Source organism: Equus caballus, chromosome 10 (genome assembly GCF_041296265.1).
Source record: "Equus caballus isolate H_3958 breed thoroughbred chromosome 10, TB-T2T, whole genome shotgun sequence".
Classification (NCBI taxonomy): domain Eukaryota; kingdom Metazoa; phylum Chordata; class Mammalia; order Perissodactyla; family Equidae; genus Equus; species Equus caballus.
Window position 1 is genome coordinate 44,369,149 of NC_091693.1, and position 19,261 is coordinate 44,388,409.

The following is a 19,261-nucleotide window of genomic DNA, read 5'->3' on the forward strand; positions in this document are numbered from 1 at the left end:
ATAAAAACGCTAACTTTCAAATTATCCAGACATATGCACAAATATCCACTGGAATCAATACAACTGCATGTCATATTGTGATTTATAATAAGAAATGTATATTTGGCCTTTGTCCCCATTCATGGCAGAGCTTCTAAACACCTGGAATTTCCCAAGCCTGAGAGCAATAAAGGTGTCTTGTTACATTAATGAGGTGACTTTAGAAATACCCCTGGGTAACCCAGGGATGGGGCTGGTTGCCAGGGAACCAAGCTTGTGATTACAGAGGGAATTTTCAGTTTTCCCCCATCTTACTCCCCCTCAACTCCAGGGAGGGGAGAGGAGTGGGGCTAGAGATTGAAATCAAACACCAACGGCCAATGATGTCATCAATCATGCCTATGTAATGAAGTCTCCATAAAAATAAAAAAGGACAGGGTTCCAGGTTGGTGGATATGTAGAGATTGAGGAGAAAGGCGTGCCCAGAGGTCACAGAAGCTCCATGCCCCTTCCCACATACCTTGCCCTATGCATCTCTTCCATCTGGCTGTTCCTGAGTTACATCTTTTTAATAAACCAGTAATGTAGAAAGTAAAATGTTTCTCTGAGTTCTGTAAGCCACTCTAGCACGGTAATTGAACTCAGAAGGAAGTTGTCAGAAGCCCCAGGTGATAAGCATCTGAAGCAGGGCGGGGGTTGGGGGGGTGCGGTGAGCAAGTCTTGTGGGACTGAGCCCTTAACCCGTGGGATCTGACCTTACCTCTAGGTAGACAGAGACAGAATTGACTTAACTGGTGGTGGTGGAAAAAACACACAATCGATACATACTCAATTCTAAAAGAAATATGAACCCCTATTGAGAGCAAAAAGCAATCATTTAGTATAGACAGGTAACAATGTAAAAACAGAGCAATACAGAAAACTAATAATTGAGATCTATTTCCAGTAACATTGCAAACTATGTAATTCAGAAGAAAGGAATTCGTTAAAAAGAATTGCAGTGCCAACAAGTTATAGAGGAATTTGGCCAAAATGTATTTGAAGAGAGGAACTCCGAGATTGAAGCTAAAGGACGCCAGTTTTGCTCTGAGGGCATTTCTTGAAACTAGAAACAGAGCTATGGTTTTCAGTGCAAAAAGTCCATGCTAGTCTAAGATGGGAAACCCAGTAGCAGACAAGGTCCTCATGAAGCTGAAACCCCAAAGGACTATCCTTCAGTGCAAGGGTGAGTGAGAAGTGAGTCTTCCCCAGGTGCCCACCCCAGGAGGGCTGACTTGGCACTGAGCAGAGAAGAGGGGGAAAACCTAGCCCTGAGAGCTGTCACCACAAGGACAGGCATCCCACAGATCTCCAGCCCAAGTTCACATAACCACAGAGTCCAAAAGAACCTTGTCATCCACCAGCCAGGTTGTAACCCCAGGCACCCAGCAGAACCAAATACTAAACTGCCAGAGAAATTGACCTTCACTGTGAACCTCAAAAATGTCCCACAAATAACTTTCCAAGAAAAACAAACGGCTTACAGTCAATAGCTCAACACATGAGAAAGGCACCATGAGCAAGATTCAGGAGAAACAGACAGCGGAGATGGACCAATACCCAATAAATATTCAGATGACTAAATCCATCAGTGGTCTTTACGGTCAAGCAGAAGAGTTTGGACTGGAGGCAGAAAGTCACTTTAAGTTTTCAAGCCTGCAGTTATACAGTGGAAATGGTATGTTATGACAGCAACTTTGGCTCTGTATAAGGATTAGAAGGGAGGAGGTGGAGGAGCTCAAAAAGGTGGGTAAGAGCTTAGACCAGCTTAATGGAGGTGTATAAGGAGAGGAAAATGATATTCCAAAGGACATCCTGAAAGACAGAACAAAGGATTTTGTAATCAATATCACCAAATAAACATTTACTTAATGACAATCATATACAGTTACTCAATAAAAAGCATCACCCCCCCCATAATCTCCATAATATATAAAGAACTCACACAGCTCAACAACAAAAAAACAAACAACCCAATCAAAAAGTGGGCAGGGGACATGAACAGACATTTCTCCAAAGAAGATATACGGATGGCCAATAGACACATGAAAAGATGCTCATCATCACTAATCATTAGGAAAATGCAAATCAAAACTACACTAAGATATCACCTTACACCCGTTAGATCGGCAAAAATATCCAAAACCAAGAGTGACAAATGTTGGAGAGGTTGTGGAGAAAAAGGAACCCTAATTCACTGTTGGTGGGAATGCAAACTGGTGCAGCCACTGTGGAAAACAGTAGGGAGATTTCTCAAAAAGTTAAAAATACAAATACCTTACGACCCAGCCATCCCACTACTGGGTATCTATCCTAAGAACCTGAAATCAGCAATTCCAAGAGTCCCATGCACCCCTATGTTCATCGCAGCATTATTTACAATAGCCAAGACATGGAACCAACCTAAGTGTCCAGCAACTGATGATTGGATAAAGAAGATAAGGTATATATACACAATGGAATACTACTCAGCCATAAAAAAGGACAAAATCGTCCCATTCGCATCAACATGGATGGACCTTGAGGGTATTATGTTAAGCGAAATAAGCCAGACAGAGAAAGACGAACTCTGTATGACTCCACTCATAGGTGGAAGTTAACATACAGACAAGGAGAACTGATGGGTGGTTACCAGGGAAAAGGGGGGGTCGGGGGAGGGCACAAAGGGTGAAGTGGTGTACCCACAACATGACTGACAATAACGTACAACTGAAATCTCAGAAGGTTGTAATCTATCATAATCTTAATTAAAAAAAAAAAAAAAGCATCACCACCTATTCCACTGATTGACCCAGAAACCACTCTTCCCAGCTCTGTCCTCAACACTTATCACAAAATCCTTTGAATTTGGTACCAATTCCAGGTTTTCCATTTCTCTCTCTATCACCACTCTTGCATGAACTACTGCACAGTCTCCTAGCTGGTCTCTTTTCCTTTCTTATAACCTCCCTGTTCTCTCTAAAACACAGCCAGAGTGACCGTCTTAAAATGAAAATACGATAATATTTCATGCATAAAATCCTTCAATGGAGTCCCGCTGCATTTGGAAAAAAACTCAAACCCTTACCATGACCTAGAAGGCTTGGAATGCTCTGGACCCTGCCTCCCTCCCTAACCTTACCCTCCCCCAGCTGCCCCCATCCTCCTGTGCAGCAGCTATGTTAACCTTTCACTTCCTGAAATACATTAAGCTGAAGACAGCAATAAGGGAAAAGTTTTAAAAAAAAGCCACTCTCAAATTTTTCCAGACTACAACACTAGAAAAGTAATGGCTGTAGAGACAGACTGGCAGCGCTAAAAAGGTTAAGCATTCCGGGGATGGCAGAAAGAACGCAGTTTGGGCAGGGTGAAGCTGGGGTAAAGGCCTGCAGGCCACCTAAGTGCAGACATCACTTGGACCAGTGCCTTACAGACTGCCTCTCAGCAGTCCTGGAACCTACTTAGGGAGACACAACCAGCATTTCTGCGTTTTTAATGAAGCAGATGAATGCATGTTGTGTAAAATTGGTATTGTCTATTGAAACTTCTGTTTCAGTTATACACACAAGGACACATACACACGTCACGATACTAAGTGGGTTTCTTACTATGAGTTGTGATAGACAGTGAAATAAGACTTCCGGAGCGCTGTACATGGCAGGTAGTCAAAAATTTCATGAGCTAATGAATGAATGAAGGAATACACATGGCCGGAGCTATGGGAGGAAAGACAATCACTCACAAATCATGCAGAACGAGAGAGGCAAGGAATGCCCAGATCAAGACAGGCAGAAGAGGAGCCCGCAGAGAAGCAGCAAGGAACAACAGTGAAGGCAGCAGAAGCGTAAAGACAGGAAGGGGAGGCCACAGCGTGGAGAGCCACCAAGTCATCAACTGAAATAAAAACACTCAAATATAAATCCTGAAAGGATCCCGTTGAGTCTCTGCCCAAGCTACAAATCCTCTCCCCAGAAAAGTGCATGTCAGGGAACACTGTGCCAGCTGTGTCAAGAGGCCCACAGGGTCCCTGCAGCTTAAGCGCACACTCAGTTCAGAGCAGCCACTGGATGTGGCAATGAGAATTCAGAGGGTCGGGCAGACGTGTCACTGGAGGGGCAAGGATGGAGGCTTGCCTGCAGGAGGCCGCCTCATGCCTAGAGGAGCAAGCAGAGAACAAGCCCCTGAACTGCTGGAAGAGGCCAGACTAACCGTGAAGGGAGGGAATGCAGAGGAGCTGGAAAGGAGGGTGGCAAAGGTCAAGAGAAGATACTTTTAAATAAGAAAGATGTGACACTAGGAAAATTCACCTCCCAGCACAGTGGAGCCATTGCGGTCACAAGGGACATGACTGAGGTGAGAAGAGGATTCTAGCCTATGTTTTGTTGCATTTATTCTTCTTCATTTGAGAAAATAGGAAAAACCACCTGTCAAAACTTAAAATGGTGATTACAAGTAGGCCAAAGATGTTTTCCATCACTATTTGACAGGTAACAGCCGATTCCACACACACTCAGCTACCAGGGAACACCTGAGCACAAAAGCGCCCCAGAATGCACATCATCAAGTAATTTCAAGGGTGTTTATATGAGGAAATGCAGCCTCACTAAACTGAAGGGAGTTGTTCAGCATCAGCGTTTCCTACACATAATCTCCTATTGGTAAAACAAAATATGCATGCCCACAAAAATTTCTTTAATTTAAATATAAATAGCTAGTATTTTATATCTAGAAGTGCATTTTTTAAAACCTTTTTTATCAGTATTTTCAAACTTTTATAAAATAAACATGTACTACTTTTGTAATTTAAAAAAACTTTTAAGATTAATTTAATTTACGACTCAGGATAAGTACATACCATGAAATTGACCTCCTAAAACAGTCACGCCATCTATCACAGACTGGGACAGTCTCTCACTGCTGGGCCTACGAAAGAAACAGAAGAAAACAGTACATCCTGTCCTGAAACCAAGAGCTGCTAGCTGTGAAAGCAAATGAGGAACTGTGTGTTACAAATGTTCAAATAATAAGTTTATTGTATTTGAACTGAAATCTGTCAAGTCTGAATTCTGAAAAGATAATACAGATAGAGTATAAGCATTTTCCAGTAGCCTTTCACAATGTGTTTCTTCGAAAGATTTTGGCTTTTAAATGAATTTAGAAAACAGATCTCAGGGATACACTAGTTACACCATATCCAAATACCTTCCCACGTTTGACCAAAATAGCATATACACTGCCTGAGAACAGTAACAATAAACACTGAATGCATAGTGTGCGCAATCCAGTACCGGGCCCCAAACCCCCAGGGATATAAAACCTATTTTTCATTTTAAGTCAGAACCAATTACTTACCTATCTAACTGAAAATAAAGCAGATCATTATATAACTGCCTTGTAGAAAAAGATGTTCTGTATCATTTGACTTAGTTAATAAGTAAGAGGCAAATACATGCGGGGCGGCTTTACTGTGGGATAATAATTTGCTTCAGAACATACGTCACTTGGCTATTTCTGCTACTTATAAACCCTTGATCAGCGGCACCTTGAAGTCCCTCTGGTACCATGTCAAGGGTAAAACACCAGTCCAAGCCATTAGGAGACTGAGCAGAAATTTCCTTTAGAAAGAATCTCTAGCTAAAACCAGATATTAAGAAAAAGAGAATGATTCTGTTTCAAAGCACCCCTTTTTTATATCTTTTAAAAAAATATCTTTTTGTAAAGGAAAGCAAAAGGTGACAAATAAGACAAATATGTAGAAATGACACCGACTGTTAATGTTTCCAGTGAACTCCAGCATAGGAAAATATTAACTATATGAACCAACAATAACACAGATTATAAAGTAAATCTCTAAAAATAAGGAGTTAAAATCACGTGTTCTCACTGTATACAGGAAAAGTAAACCTATAGAAGTAAGGGAATAGGAGACACTTTTTAGTGCTTCTCTTGTGCCAGGAAATAGGTATTTTGTATACATTAGTTCATGCAATCCTCACAAAAACCCTTGCTAGGCCTTATCATCAACAGTTTCGAGATGAGCAAACGGAAGCTGCAAAGGGTTCCGTAAGCTGCTCAAATCCTATCGCGAGGTTAGAGTTGGGGTGTGGACACCCAAACCCAAGCTGCAGGAGTGACTGGGCTCCTGCATCCTACTAAACAGGCCGGGGCATGTCCACTCAATTCTTCCGCTTTGTCAAGAGGGGACCAAAACCGCTGCCATCATCTAGACTGAGTCCCCAACGCCGCTTCCACCATAACTCTGACGGTCACCTGGTGTCTCTGCCAATCACTACGAAGGCCTCTTGCTGCAGGTTCACGGCTGCCTTCTCGCTGATGTCCATCAACACCCTCCACACATCTCGTTCCTCAGCGTTTGCCAAACAGGTAGCATGTTCCTCCCAGGATGGTGCCAACATTTCACCCAAAGGATCGACCAATTTTACACCATTGTCTTCCTTAAAAGAAAAACCAACAATAAGCCATCTGTGCATACCCATGAGGGCGAGCTGAGGAAGTAAACTCAAGTTGTTTTTCCCCCTAAAGAAGACAGTGCTGGTTGAACAGCTCCACTGGCGACCACTACTGCATGCCAGGCACCAGAGACAAGGTGTTTGGGATACATGACCTCGGAAAATCCTCAGGACACACGAGCCAATGTAAGCGACAATCTCATCACTCCAGTCTAACTTTGAGAAAACGGAGATTCAGAGCAGGTACTGTGCCTATGTTCATACAGCTAATCAGTGTCACTGCTGATATTAAAACATCAAGTCTATCTGACGCTTAAACCCAACAGCGGCTATGCGACAGCAGCTTTGTTAAAAGGCTGTCATCTGTGCAATCGCCATCCATTAACTGACAAGGGGACAACTGGAGCAGACGGAGGGCACCTAGAGATCCTTGTCGCTGGGACTCTGGACTCTAAGAACACACAGCCAGTGTGTCAACCAGCAGGTGGCAAAGAAGCTGAAAACTGACCCCTAATTTTGTTCTGCTCATGTTTATGGAAAGAAAGAGTGTCATTCAGAGTGAATGTCAACTGAAGGAAACAGCTCAGGATTGTTTTAAGCAGTGGTTCTGGAACTAGCAATAAATGTGGGGTTCTGCCAACAAGTCATGGACCAGTCACAGCGATGTGGACACTGACACAGTGACAGCACTCCCTGGTCAGAAGCCAGACAGGGACTGTTCTCCTGTTCAGGGGGAAGAGGAGGTACAATCCTTCACCGACCTCACAGCTTTACCTTGCTGCTGATTTACCTACAAAGGCAAAAATCTCACACCCTAGTAACCACACAGAAGCATCGTTTCCAAACCACGGAGTAGTGAGCCACGGGCGGTACAGAATGAAACAGCTAAACTACGTCAAAAGGAATACCTTGGAGGCCGGCCTTAACCATGGCCGAGTGGTTAAGTTAGGGCGCTCCGCTGCAGGCAGCCCAGTGTTTCGTCAGTTCGAATCCTGGGCACGGACAGGTACCACTCATCAAGCCACGGTGAGGCAGCGTCCCACATGCCACAACTAGAAGGACCCACAACTAAGAATATACAACTATGTACAGGGGGGCTTTGGGGAGAAAAAGGGAAAAAAAAAAGGAATACCTTGATTAAAAACTTAATTGTCACGAACACTATGATGGTCGTCAATATCCTGCCCAAAGCTCACTTTTGGATCCCTGAAGCCACTTGTTTGGCTGTTCATTCATACCAGGAAACTACTCCTAGCTACAGAAAACTTGTCTGAAAATTTTCAAAATGTGCTATCGTTTCAAAAGTTTGCCCTTTCCCCAACTCTGCCTCCAATCTCCATCTCTGCTCAATCAACAGAGGCAACGCTTCTTATTACTGACGCTGTCTCAAAACTACCAACTTGGAAGGACATTCTGTTATTTCTCTAATATGGACAGTCTCCAAAAAATGACAGCCTCATTTCATTCTCTCCACACCCTCTAAAGAGTCATGACCTAAATGACCACTCATTAAGAAAAAGTCATTGCAAATCCAAAGGCACCTAACCACGAGAAAGCACAGTCCTAGAATCAGAATTTGTACTTTGGGTCAAACTGCTCAGACACGACGGTCTGGGATGGTAAATAAAGCTGCCTTATCGGAGCACTGAGGGCGTTACCTCAGGGTTATGCGACGCTGTTACCATGACTCCTATGGTCGACTTTGTCTGTTTAGACCTCAGGACAGCTAATAATCCCATGCGAAACATGACATGGTCCAGACGTTCTGCTTTCGTGCGAAATCCAGCAGTCCCGTATTGGAGAACGAGTCCATCGGGCTTGGCGTGCAATGCTGAGTATTTTCTAACAGCCTCTGGATCCATGTCTACAAAATTAAGCAATATTTTTCAGGCATAATAAGAAACCTTTCAAGGACATTTGCTTCAAAAACTGCCACCCCAAACTAATAGGTTGGCCTCATTCTGAACCCCCCCCAAAGAACGGCACGTTTGAGAGAGAGTGGCAGAATGGGTCCCAGAAGATCCTGCCCCACTTGTACTGTCCGCTCCAGGGCAGACTCAGGCCCAAAATCCGAGTGTCCCCAACTCATCTCCCATTTTGGCTCCAGGGCTATTCCTGGACCCAGGGCGAACTGAAAATGGTCCGCTCGCAACTAAAATGAAGATTCTACACCCAGATTCAGAGGCTCCTGAGATCAAAGATCACCTCATTTTACAAATGGGAGCACTTAAGCCTGGGGCTCAGTTAAATAACCTAAATTTACATGGGTAGCTGGTGACTGACTGAGGCCTCAGATCATATTCTCAATCGACTGGGCTAGGAATCCAAAATATCTGGGAAATCTGTGTGGTTCTTTTGCTATTCCTCCCAGGCTACAGAGACATATTCCCAAAGGCAAACAAAGGACAACAGCCTCCTCTCCAAGACTGCCCGGACCTCCTAACACACTCTGCAAGGGATTTTTCTTTTTCACTTTTCCTTTTTTTTTTTTTTTTTGAGGAAGATTAGCCCTGAGCTAACATCTGCTGCCAATCCTCCTCTTTTTGCTGAGGAAGACTGGCCCTGAGCTAACATCCGTGCCCATTTTCCTCTGCTTTATATGTGGGATGCCTACCACAGCATGGCTTTTGCCAAGCGGTGCCATGTCCACGCCCGGGATCGGAACCAGAGAACCCCGGGCGGCCGAAGCAGAATGTGCCCACTTAACCCATGAGCCACGGGCTGGCTTCGGGATTTTTCCATTTTCAGAGCAATCAGGACCCCCTTCTTAATTAAGCTCTGAAACTAGCAACATCTTCCTTTTACCTTTAATTCAAAAAAACAAACATCAGCCCTTGGCCCTCTAGCAGCACTTCCCTCTCTGGGATAGTCCATTTTCAGCAGAACTTGGGGTTGCCAACTTAGTTGTATGTACTATTCACTTCCCGGGTCAGTCCCATTCCCAATTAGCCCAGAGATGAGCAGCAGTCCCACAGCTACTAGCCCCACTATCTTCTTTTCTTTATTGTCCTTCATTGCTTCAATGACAGAAGTTAAAGGAAATGGTGAAAAATGGTCGCTCTCAGCCAGGTGGAAAAAGCTGGCATTCAGCAAGCTAATTTATTTCGGTCCAAAGCGATCAAATCTCTTTCACAAGCATGAACACATTTTATTAACTGACCAGTCAGTAATGCATCATGATTATTCATAAGGGCGTAAACCAGTCCTGCTAAATTCAGAAAGTCTTCTTTAAAAGAAAAAAAGCTAAGATAACATGCTCCCACCCTTTAATGCGTTTTAGGTCCTAAAACTACTTTCAATGAGTATGCGAATGCTTTTATTATTATTATTTCCAGATCCAAACAGCGTCCACTCTAAGTAAGTTACGAGTCGCCCCCCTCCCTCCATTCAGTCTTCAACAGCCGGTTCGCTGCCCTCTCCTCCCAGCCCGCTGACCGCCGCACGTTTCCCGGCTCTCGCCCCCAGGCCCCCGCCCAGGCCGGGGACTCGACCGCCCGGCGCGAGACCCTCGGCCGGCCCCACGTCCGCTGCCGAGGCGCAGCGGCGGGAGGGAGTGCCGTCGCGGCCGTGGGCCAGGCCGCCAGCCCGCGGGGCGGCCGCAGCCCTGCAGCCTGGCCCGAGCCGCCCGCCGCCCAGCCCCGGGGCCCGCTCACCTCCCGGCGCAGCAGCTGCCTTGCGGCGGCGCCTGGCCTGGGACTGCGCTCTCGGACCCGCAGACGTGGCCCTGCGTGGCTTCCGGCCCGGCGCCACGCCCCCCGGCCAATCACGGCGGGGGAGGGTCCGCTGGCCCCGCCCCTCGCCGGGCTCGCGCCGCTCGCGGCGGCGGAACTGCGGATGCGGCTGCGGCTGCGGGCGGGCTCGGGGCTGTACCCACTGAGCGACCGGAAAGGGTGAGCCCCCGCGCTGGCCGGGGGAGCGGGCCGAGGTCGTGGGCCGTCCGTGCTGCGACCGGCAGCTACACAGCCCCGCCTCCAAATTCGGGACTCAGGGTGGCAGGCCCCCCCTCGGGAACCCTGGGAAGCCGGGTTCCTAGCGGTCCCGGGGAGGGAGGGACCAGCCCCCGCTCGGGGCCTCTATCAAGGTGGCCTCGGCCGCGGTGAGCGCCCCCCGCCTGCCCTCGTCCCCCTCTCCATTCTCGAGGTTCGGCTCCCAAACCTTTGACTCCGGGAAGCGTCCCGGGCCGCCGCTGCCTCCGCACGCCCCCTCCCAGCTCGCGCTGAGCGTCCTTTCATTGGTTCACCTGAAAGACCCCGCTCAGCCTGCGCCCCTCGGGGCAGAGGCGGGGTGCAGCCGAGCCGTCCGGAACGGCCAGGCTGGCGCCCCGGGCCGGTGTGGCTCCCGGGACAGGCGCAAGGCCCACGCGGGAGGGGTCCTTGGCGCTGGGGCTGAGGGGCGGCAACTGGCGCTGGGAAGGCCAGGCCTCGAGACCCCGGAGCTCCGCCCGCCGGCACTGCGGGCCCCCACCCCAGCCTGAGACCCGGCGGGACTCGGCCCCCGGGCCCCTGCCTGTCCCAGGGTTCAGGCTTGCAGAGCGCCTGCGGGTGTGGTTTGCCAGCCACCTGCCACGGAGTGATTCGGGACACTTGTTGCAAGTCCGGATTCCTGGATCTAGATGGGAAGCGGGGGTGTAGGGTGGGGGCGGCCCTGGGAGTCTGCATTTTAACGAAGCATCTTGGGGGATATTGTTCATTCTAGATTTGGGGGTCAGGAGATGGAGGAGAAGCGTGAGTGTCCCGGCTTGTGCCCCTAGCTCTCGGTGCCTCGCGCTCCTGCAAAACCGCTTCCACCGAAAGGGACCTGCAGGGACCTGCGAGAAATTCGTTGGACGCCGCCGACAGTGACAAACCCAGTGCCCCTGGCCTTTCCAGTTTTCCTGGCAGGTTGATTTCGAGGCAGCATGTCCGCTTCAATGAAAGAATGCCTTCAGCTTCAGCTGCTGGAGATGGAAATGCTGTTTTCTATGTTTCCTAACCAAGGAGAAGTAAAACTGGAAGATGTGAATGCCCTGACCAATATTAAGAGATACTTGGAGGGCACAAGGGAGGCGCTGCCACCAAAAATTGAATTTGTGATTACACTGCAGATTGAGGAGCCCAAGGTAAGCGCCCTGAGTTGTTTTAATTGTTGCGAGGTGCCCGGTTCTTACTGGAAACTCTTGGAACATGAGCTTCCTGTCCGGGAAGCAGAGAAGATTCCAGATGCATATTTCCTTTACTTGTTTGAAAGCAAATATGGGTGCCCTGTAAATTGTCTTCAATAAATATCCTGAATTTTATGTAAAATGTGCACCTTTTTAACCAATCTGCCTAGTGTTTTTATTAAAAACATCTTGCAGTTTTATACTATCATTATTGTTCTGTTCGCTCGTACAGTTTTTTACCCATCCCGCTGCTGTGGTATGGACTGTCTTGTCCATGTATCATGATTTTCACAAATCTAAATATTACCTTTAGCAAAATTGCCTTTTAAGGAGTGAATGACTGTTTCTTTGGTGACACTATGACACAGAACGCAAATACGGATGGAAAATCTGCATACTAAAAATGAATTTACCTTCATTTTCTGATCCATTCATCTCCAGCAGCATTAGCACAGCATAGGTAACAGTGGCCGAATTGTTTGAGAACCCCTCTTCCAGCTATCCCCAACTCATCCTTCAGTTGTCGTCCTTCAGAGACTTCCTAGTTCCCCAGACTGGATTCAGTCTCTCTTGGTTATTCGTTGTAGAGGGTCCCTATGCTTTTCATGGCAGTGCCTCTTACCATTGAAATTAAATACTTGCCATGTGTAATTTGTTCACTATCATCTCCTTCACTAGGCTCTGGACTTCATGAAGGGCAGAATAGTGTCTAGCTTCTTCACTTCTTTATTCCAGCATAGGGTACCTGGTACATTGTAAGTGCTCAGTAAAGTGGGTAATTGGAAGGAATAGTGTATGTAAAATACCTACTACAGTGTCTGGCCCGTAGCTGACATTTAGTAGCAATAACTCTTACATTTACCAAAATCATGCAGTTGCCATTGATACCCTAGCTTATGTGATGTTATGGTACTTAACTCTATTTGGTTTTCATTCTAAGGTGAAAATTGATTTGCAAGTGAGCATGCCTCACGGCTACCCCTGTGCAGCACTGCAGCTGTTTGGACGCTCCTCTGAACTCGACAGACAACAGCAGCTCCTTCTCAACAAAGGTCTCACTTCTTACATTGAGACTTTTGATCCAGGTGAGCTCTGTGTCTGTGCGGCAATCCAGTGGTTACAGGACAACAGTGCCCCATATTTCCTGAACAGAAAGCTTGCCTATGAACCATCTGCACAAGCAAAGCCAGTCAAGAACACGTTCCTCCGAATGTGGATCTACAGTCACCATATATATCAGCAGGACCTAAGGAAGAAGATTTTGGATGTTGGGAAAAGGTTAGATGTGACTGGATTTTGCATGACAGGAAAGCCTGGTATAATCTGTGTGGAGGGCTTCAAAGAGCACTGTGAGGAGTTCTGGCATACCATCAGGTATCCCAACTGGAAACACATTTCCTGCAAGCATGCCGAGAGCATGGAGACAGAGGGAAATGGGGAGGACCTGCGCCTTTTCCATTCTTTTGAAGAATTACTCCTTGAGGCCCATGGGGACTATGGGTTAAGGAATGACTACCACATGAACCTGGGTCAGTTTTTAGAATTTCTCAGAAAACACAAAAGTGAGCATGTTTTCCAGATACTATTTGGTATTGAAAGCAAAAGTTCAGACTCCTAGGAAGCTGTTAAGAGGCTTATGCTTGTAATGTCGCTAAGTCAGTATTTTTGTTATTAAGACCAAAATAAAAGAGCTAGTGGATGTTCAGCATCCTCTGTGAGAAACCGAGCTCCAGAAATTTCACCTGGTAATGAAACACACAGGCCTTTTAACTTTATAACAGTGCAATTGTCATGCTGTCTCTATCTTCTTGTGTTGAGAATTATTTAAGTGTAAATTAATAAAAAAACAGTCAATTTCACCGTGAAGCTGCTTTGATTAAAGAGGAGTCCCAAGCCTGTGGTTAATGTCAGTAGTCGAATTGTGGCTCTGAACTCAGAAATGTGAGTAACACCTCTCCCTCTCATGATGCTGGCACCCAAGTGGCACCCCACATTGTCTTTCCTTCATTGTTGGAGATGAAGTCTACATCATGTAAAATAAGAACAAAGAGAGTGCTCATGTTCACTGCATTTCTCAGTTTAAATTAAACCCCCTCTTGTAAGTTTTTTCCTTTAGTAAAACTAGATCCTAACTGTAGTGGCAGAGGAACCATAGGAACGAAGTCTCAAGAGTAATGACGATGGCACATAATGCTCTGGGGCCTTTGGCTGTTACATCAGTTGATTAATGACACTGAGGCTAAGGATACCAATATTCTTAGTTCCGTTCTCATTCACGAAGAAGACAGCGTTGCACAGGTCCTGCGGCCCGACAGCCTCTGTCCCGTGCCAGCGCGCCCCGCTGCCTAGGGCAAGAGTGCTGAGAGGCGGCTCTGCGCCACCACCTGGGGGGAAAATCAGCTCCACGTTTTGGTGATAAGTCACTGCTGTCTCTTCTGAAAATTCCAAGCTCCACTGGCTTCACTAGCCTTTTTCCAAATGAGGTTTATTTTAATGATAAAAGCCCTTATTTAAGTAGCTCTTCCCAGACCTTTTCATGACCAAGTGTTTACCCCTCCCCAAGAATTTCTGGGAGGTTCACCTGTGTTGAGGGATGTCATGAGCTGCTTCTCTGCTTTCCGCTGACTCTCTGTAGCTACTACTGCCCTTTCCCAGGGAGCATTTCATTCCCCTGGGTCTCAGCACCCCACTGATGTCCTGGTCCCCTCAGGGTGCCAAGGCTGGGTGCTAAGATTTAGGAACACCAGGGGACTGCCTCACTCCCCATTTTGTGCTACATTCTGTTAGATGCTAAGCATTGCCGCTGTGCCGGGGGAGCTTACAGAATTCTTGATGAATCAGTACATTCTGGTTTGACTCTGTGTCCAGGATGCAGACACGTGTCCCTGGGCTAGGGCGAGGACACACAGGAACAGCAGGCCCTACGCTGAGCTGACTCCTGACCGTGAGGGCTGGGAGCTGGGTCCCCTCTGTCCTGCCCGCACTCTTCTTAGCTCAGAATGAGTTTCCTTTCAGGACACGATGCAGGCCTTCAAGCCCGGGCTCTTCTTGGGCCTGCCTTGCCACCTCACCCAGATCTTATCTTAATCCAAGCCTTGGCCCGGCTGAGACTCAAGCTGGGGCCTCGCCCTCTACCTGTATAAAGGAAGAAATAGGACTCACGTTGCCCAAGCCTCATTTCCCAGTCTTTACCAGGACTGAAAACAGCACGGTAGAGGAGCCGGTTCCCCACATAATCTGCGCATGACCATTGGCAAGTGTAATTAGCATTCGCAAGGTTGGAGGCCCCAAACAGATGTAACTCCATTAACTTTTCTTCTTTGAAATGAGACGATCAAGTGTGCCGTCCACCTAATGTGGGCCTGCGCCACTCACGGAGGAGTTCTCTGTAACTGAATTAGCGAAAGTGTGACAAAGATAAACCTAAAGAACTAAAATATGGAACAAAAAATGGATTATTTACATCACTCGAAGGGAAGAAATTCTAGTTTGTGACCTCCTCATGCCCTCTGGTCCTATTTCTGATGATAGTTTTTCAGATCCTACTTTTACAGGCCCAATGTGAGCATGTGGCAATACTTTTTCCTAACAGAAGCACTAACAATAGTTATTAATTATGGGAGAAGAGTAGGTTTCATAGAAACAAATATGCGTAGACGATCATTCGCAGCTCCGCTTTATATGGACAGCAGGCTGCAGGCTTTGTCCGGCCAGCCTGCGGCAGCACCGCCCCGCTACACACACACACACACAGACACACACACACACACACACACACACACACACTCTTCCTGGGGGAGCTGCCCTTCCTCCGCCTGGTTTGGGAGGAGGAGGGATTGGAATCCAGCGGCCCTCTGGCAGCCTCCCGGAGAGGGTTTTGAGCTCTTGCTGCTGAAACCCACAGTGCCGCCCTTGCCCTCCGGCACTGAATGCTTGGTTGCTCAACACCCCACTGAGCTTCCCAACATCTGCCTTTATTTTTTTGGAAGTCAGAATCAGTCTCTGTGGCTTGTAACTTAAGTGTCCTGATACTGTATACATTATATTTTTAAATGGTTATTTGGAAACAATGTTCATTATAAATGTTACAGTGTCTGTTTAAAGGTTACTGAATGAAATCAGAATGTCTTCAACCATGTTCTTTGCATTTCATTCCTTATTGGTCTGCTTGGGTTAAGGCATAGTGGATGAGGAGTGGGCCAGATGAGCTGACAGATCATAACACAAGGACCTCTAAAACACCCCCTATATGAAAGCAGAAATATGTTGCCTGTGAACTTGAGTTTCCATATGTGACTGCTTACGTGCCATCCATCCCTTACGAGAACTCGAAAAGACCAAGGGAGCCTGTCTGAGGTCTTCACAGAACCCTTTTGAACAAGACAATTTTATTTCATTTGCTTTTACCTCAAGTAGCCCAGTAGTAAGTTGAAAGAATACGTCCTTTCTGAAGAGGGCATTGTTTGCTCAAAAATCCTGGTTTTATACAGAATCCTGATTTGCCTCAAAACCCTGAGCCCGCTGGATCCCCCTCATCAGTCTACTTGGTGGAGCTGCTTTCACTGCAGCCTGGAGCAGCTGGAGCGGCTTTCATTGTTCTGAGCCCAGTGAAAGCCAGAAGCATTTGCATCAACCCATAAATGGGTTTGAGCAGCAGACACAAAATTCAAAGAAGCCCACCAAACACCGACCGTCCTCCTTAGTCGTAGGTGGGACGGAGTACACAATTTATTCTTCAGTAGGAAGGGGACGTTCCAGCATACACACTGCACCTCCACAAACCTGGCTGAGATGGCAGGCTCTTGTGCTTTCCTGGGATTTACTTTCTACCCTCTTTGCTCCAGGTCTTCTCAGCATCTCATTATCAGAGTGTTAACAGCATTATGCCCTGTACAACGGTGAGATGATCAAGGTCTGGTATGAAGATTTATATTCAGGCACAGAGTCAGAGTTAGTAGAACACTGAAAAAAGACAATCTGTAATATTGCTTACTGATAGCACAAGCTGCTTCAGGTGCCCTCTGCCTACTGGGATAAAGGAGAAAGAAAACAGCATTGGCCAAACTCGTAGCTACCTACTGATTTGCTCCAAGAAAGAGAACTTGTGTGACAGCAGCTGCAGTGGGAAACACCATCTGATTAAGTTAATGGACCCATCTGTCTCCTGTACATACCAAAGGTCAGGTGAGGTCGAGGTGTGATAAGAATCACACCTCTGCTTCTTTTAAAGCTTTTGATGGTGGCACTTGTTGTGGGGACGGTGAGCGGAAGAGTCGAAAGAAAGATTTCTTGGACACTCAAGGTCTAGCAGTGGTGCTCTTTTATTTAGAGAATAGTACGGAATAGCATGGGGACAGGACCCATGGGCAGTGAAGAGCTACTGCCGCTGCTGCATGGGGACAGGACCCATGGGCATCAGAGCTCCTGCTGCTGCCCCGAGTTGAGGGTTAGGGCTAAATTTATAAGGCATAGGTACGTGACTTATTTTTACTGGAAAAAGAAAAGATGATGTAAAAAGTCATTAAATGATTTCAGTGCAGATGGGGTCTGGTTATTGTGCGGTCGTATAACTTTAGATACAAATCTGGTCATATAGATTGGAATGTAGGTGAGGATGCCCTGGGCTTCTCTCCCTGGGGCAGCCCTAATTCATACCATAAAAATCCACCGGGTCATATAGTTCGGCATGTAGACCAGGTCACCTTGGGCTTCTCTCCCTGGGGTAGCCTTAATCCACATCAGCACTTACCTTTGTGAATCATTTGGTACTTCCTACCAGAATAATCCTTTATGCATCAGGGATCCCATGTGCGGATATTGCCATAGATGAAAAAATCAATTCTAACTCTTTATTGGGAAAATAACTAGAGGATGGACTGATTCCATAGCATACACTTTGCCCCATAGATGCACTGGTTTCAGAGATCCCAGAAATTTGTTTGTTCAGAGCTGTTGCCAGATGATTTCCGAAAGCCCTAGTGGTTTCAATGCATTGTTATCCTAGTAAATAGAGCCTCAAAGGGAGATTTAGAAGCACGTTTATGACATTACAGAGTTCTTCACCAGAGAGGTCTTTCATTCATATCTATGCACGGCAACTGGGTGAGGGCCTGCCTCTAGTCAGGCTTTTCTGCTGATATCGTTATGCATATCCAGTAGGCCTGACCTGAGTTGCCCACATTTTTGGTCCTAAACCTAGCTGATATTCAGCTGATATACACTAGTGTGGCTCTATCAATTGTATACACTGGCATCCATTTTTCTTGGTCAAGACCTATGCAGTCCTACTTAAATTTTTAAACATCATTTCAAGCCCTGGGACCCTGTGATCTACTGGCCACCAACAAGGATTTCTGCAGGCCACACTATTCTGATTACACTGGACCTGCTTCCTATCATGATAACTGCCTCCACCTTGTCTCCAGTTGTAAAGTGCTGCTATTAAGGCTCTATCAACACCAAGATTCCGACATCTTCATTGAAATAGGGAGCCCATTTTAACCACAGCATTTCCCACAAGCCTCCCCAGCCTATGGAGAAGAGTCATTAAAACCCTTTTCATGTCCTCAACAAAAGATTAGCAAACAAAATTCAACAATACATGAAAAGGATCATACACCACGATCAAGTGGTATTTACTCCAGGGATGCAAGGATGGTTCAACATCAGAAAATCAATCAGTGTGATACACCACATTAACAAAATGAAGGATAAAAATCATATGATCATCTCAATACATACAAGAAAAGCATTTGTCAAAATTCAACATTCATTTACGATAAAAAAAATTCTCAACAAAGTTGGTATAGAGGGAATGTACCCTAATATAGTGAAGGCCATACATGACAAGCCCACAGCTAACATCATACTCAATGGTGAAAGCTGAAAGCTTTTCCTCTTAAATCAGGAACAAGACAAGGAAGCCCACTCTCACCATTTTTATTTGACATGGTAGTGGCAGTCCTAGCCAGAGCAGTTAGGGCAAGAAAAAGAAAGAAAGGGCATCCAAATTGGAAAGGAAGAAGTAAGATTGTCCCTGTTTGCAGATGACATGATATCATATATAGAAAACCATACAGAGTCCACCAAAAAACTGTTAGAACTAATAAATTCAGTAAAGTGGCAGGATACAAAATCAATATAAAAAAATCTGCTGCACATGTATACACTAATAATGAGCTATCAGAAAGAGGAATTAAGAAAACAATTCCCTCTACAACTGCATCAAAAAGAATAAAATACCTAGGAATAAATTCAACCAAGGGGGTGAAAGACCTGTACACTGAAAACTATAAGAGGTTAATGAAAGATTTTGAACACACAAATAAATGGAAAGCTATTCTGTGCTCATGGATTGGAAGAAGTAATATAGTTAAAATGTCCCTACTACCCAAAGCAATCTACAGATTCAATGTAATCCCCATCAACATTCCAATTGCATTTTTCACAGAAATTGAATATGCAATCCTAAAACTTGTGTGGAACCATAGAAGACCCCAAATAGCCAAAACAATCTTGAGAAAGAACAAAGCTAGAGGCATCATATTCCCTGATTTCAAACTCAATGGCAGAGCTATAGTAAGCAAAACAGTGCGTTTACATAAAAACAGACACTAGATCAATGGAACAGAATCAAAAGCCCATAATAAACCCA

The 19,261-nt window shown here is 46.0% G+C and overlaps 2 protein-coding genes across 8 annotated transcripts in view; one reads left to right on the plus strand and one right to left on the minus strand.

Moving 5' to 3' along the window:
* PGM3 (phosphoglucomutase 3) overlaps window positions 1–19,261 on the minus strand; it is a 36,395-nt gene that overhangs the window by 12,937 nt on the left and 4,197 nt on the right. Inside the window, exons 1-5 of one of the 6 annotated variants that reach the window (XM_070225220.1) lie at window positions 10,121–10,217; window positions 8,126–8,331; window positions 7,376–7,564; window positions 6,268–6,452; window positions 4,853–4,920 (exon numbers count right to left, since the gene is read on the minus strand). In XM_070225220.1, coding sequence (XP_070081321.1) covers window positions 4,853–4,920; window positions 6,268–6,413 — 214 coding nt within the window. In that variant the 5' untranslated portion in view covers window positions 6,414–6,452; window positions 7,376–7,564; window positions 8,126–8,331; window positions 10,121–10,217. Of the gene's footprint in view, window positions 1–4,852; window positions 4,921–6,267; window positions 6,453–7,375; window positions 7,565–8,125; window positions 8,332–10,120; window positions 10,363–19,261 lie in introns of those variants that run through there. The other 5 variants (XM_070225219.1, XM_070225221.1, XM_014733981.3 and 2 more) reach the window with 5 other exon arrangements.
* Window positions 10,229–13,466, plus strand: RWDD2A (RWD domain containing 2A). 2 transcript variants are annotated; one of them, XM_023650726.2, is made up of 3 exons: window positions 10,229–10,357; window positions 11,163–11,565; window positions 12,548–13,466. In XM_023650726.2, the coding sequence occupies exons 2-3, from the start codon at window positions 11,365–11,367 to the stop codon at window positions 13,223–13,225; spliced, it is 879 nt and encodes a 292-aa protein (XP_023506494.1). In that variant the 5' UTR covers window positions 10,229–10,357; window positions 11,163–11,364; the 3' UTR covers window positions 13,226–13,466. The 2 variants fall into 2 exon arrangements, with proteins under 2 accessions (XP_023506494.1, XP_023506495.1); XM_023650727.2 differs by having other exon boundaries at window positions 10,310–10,563.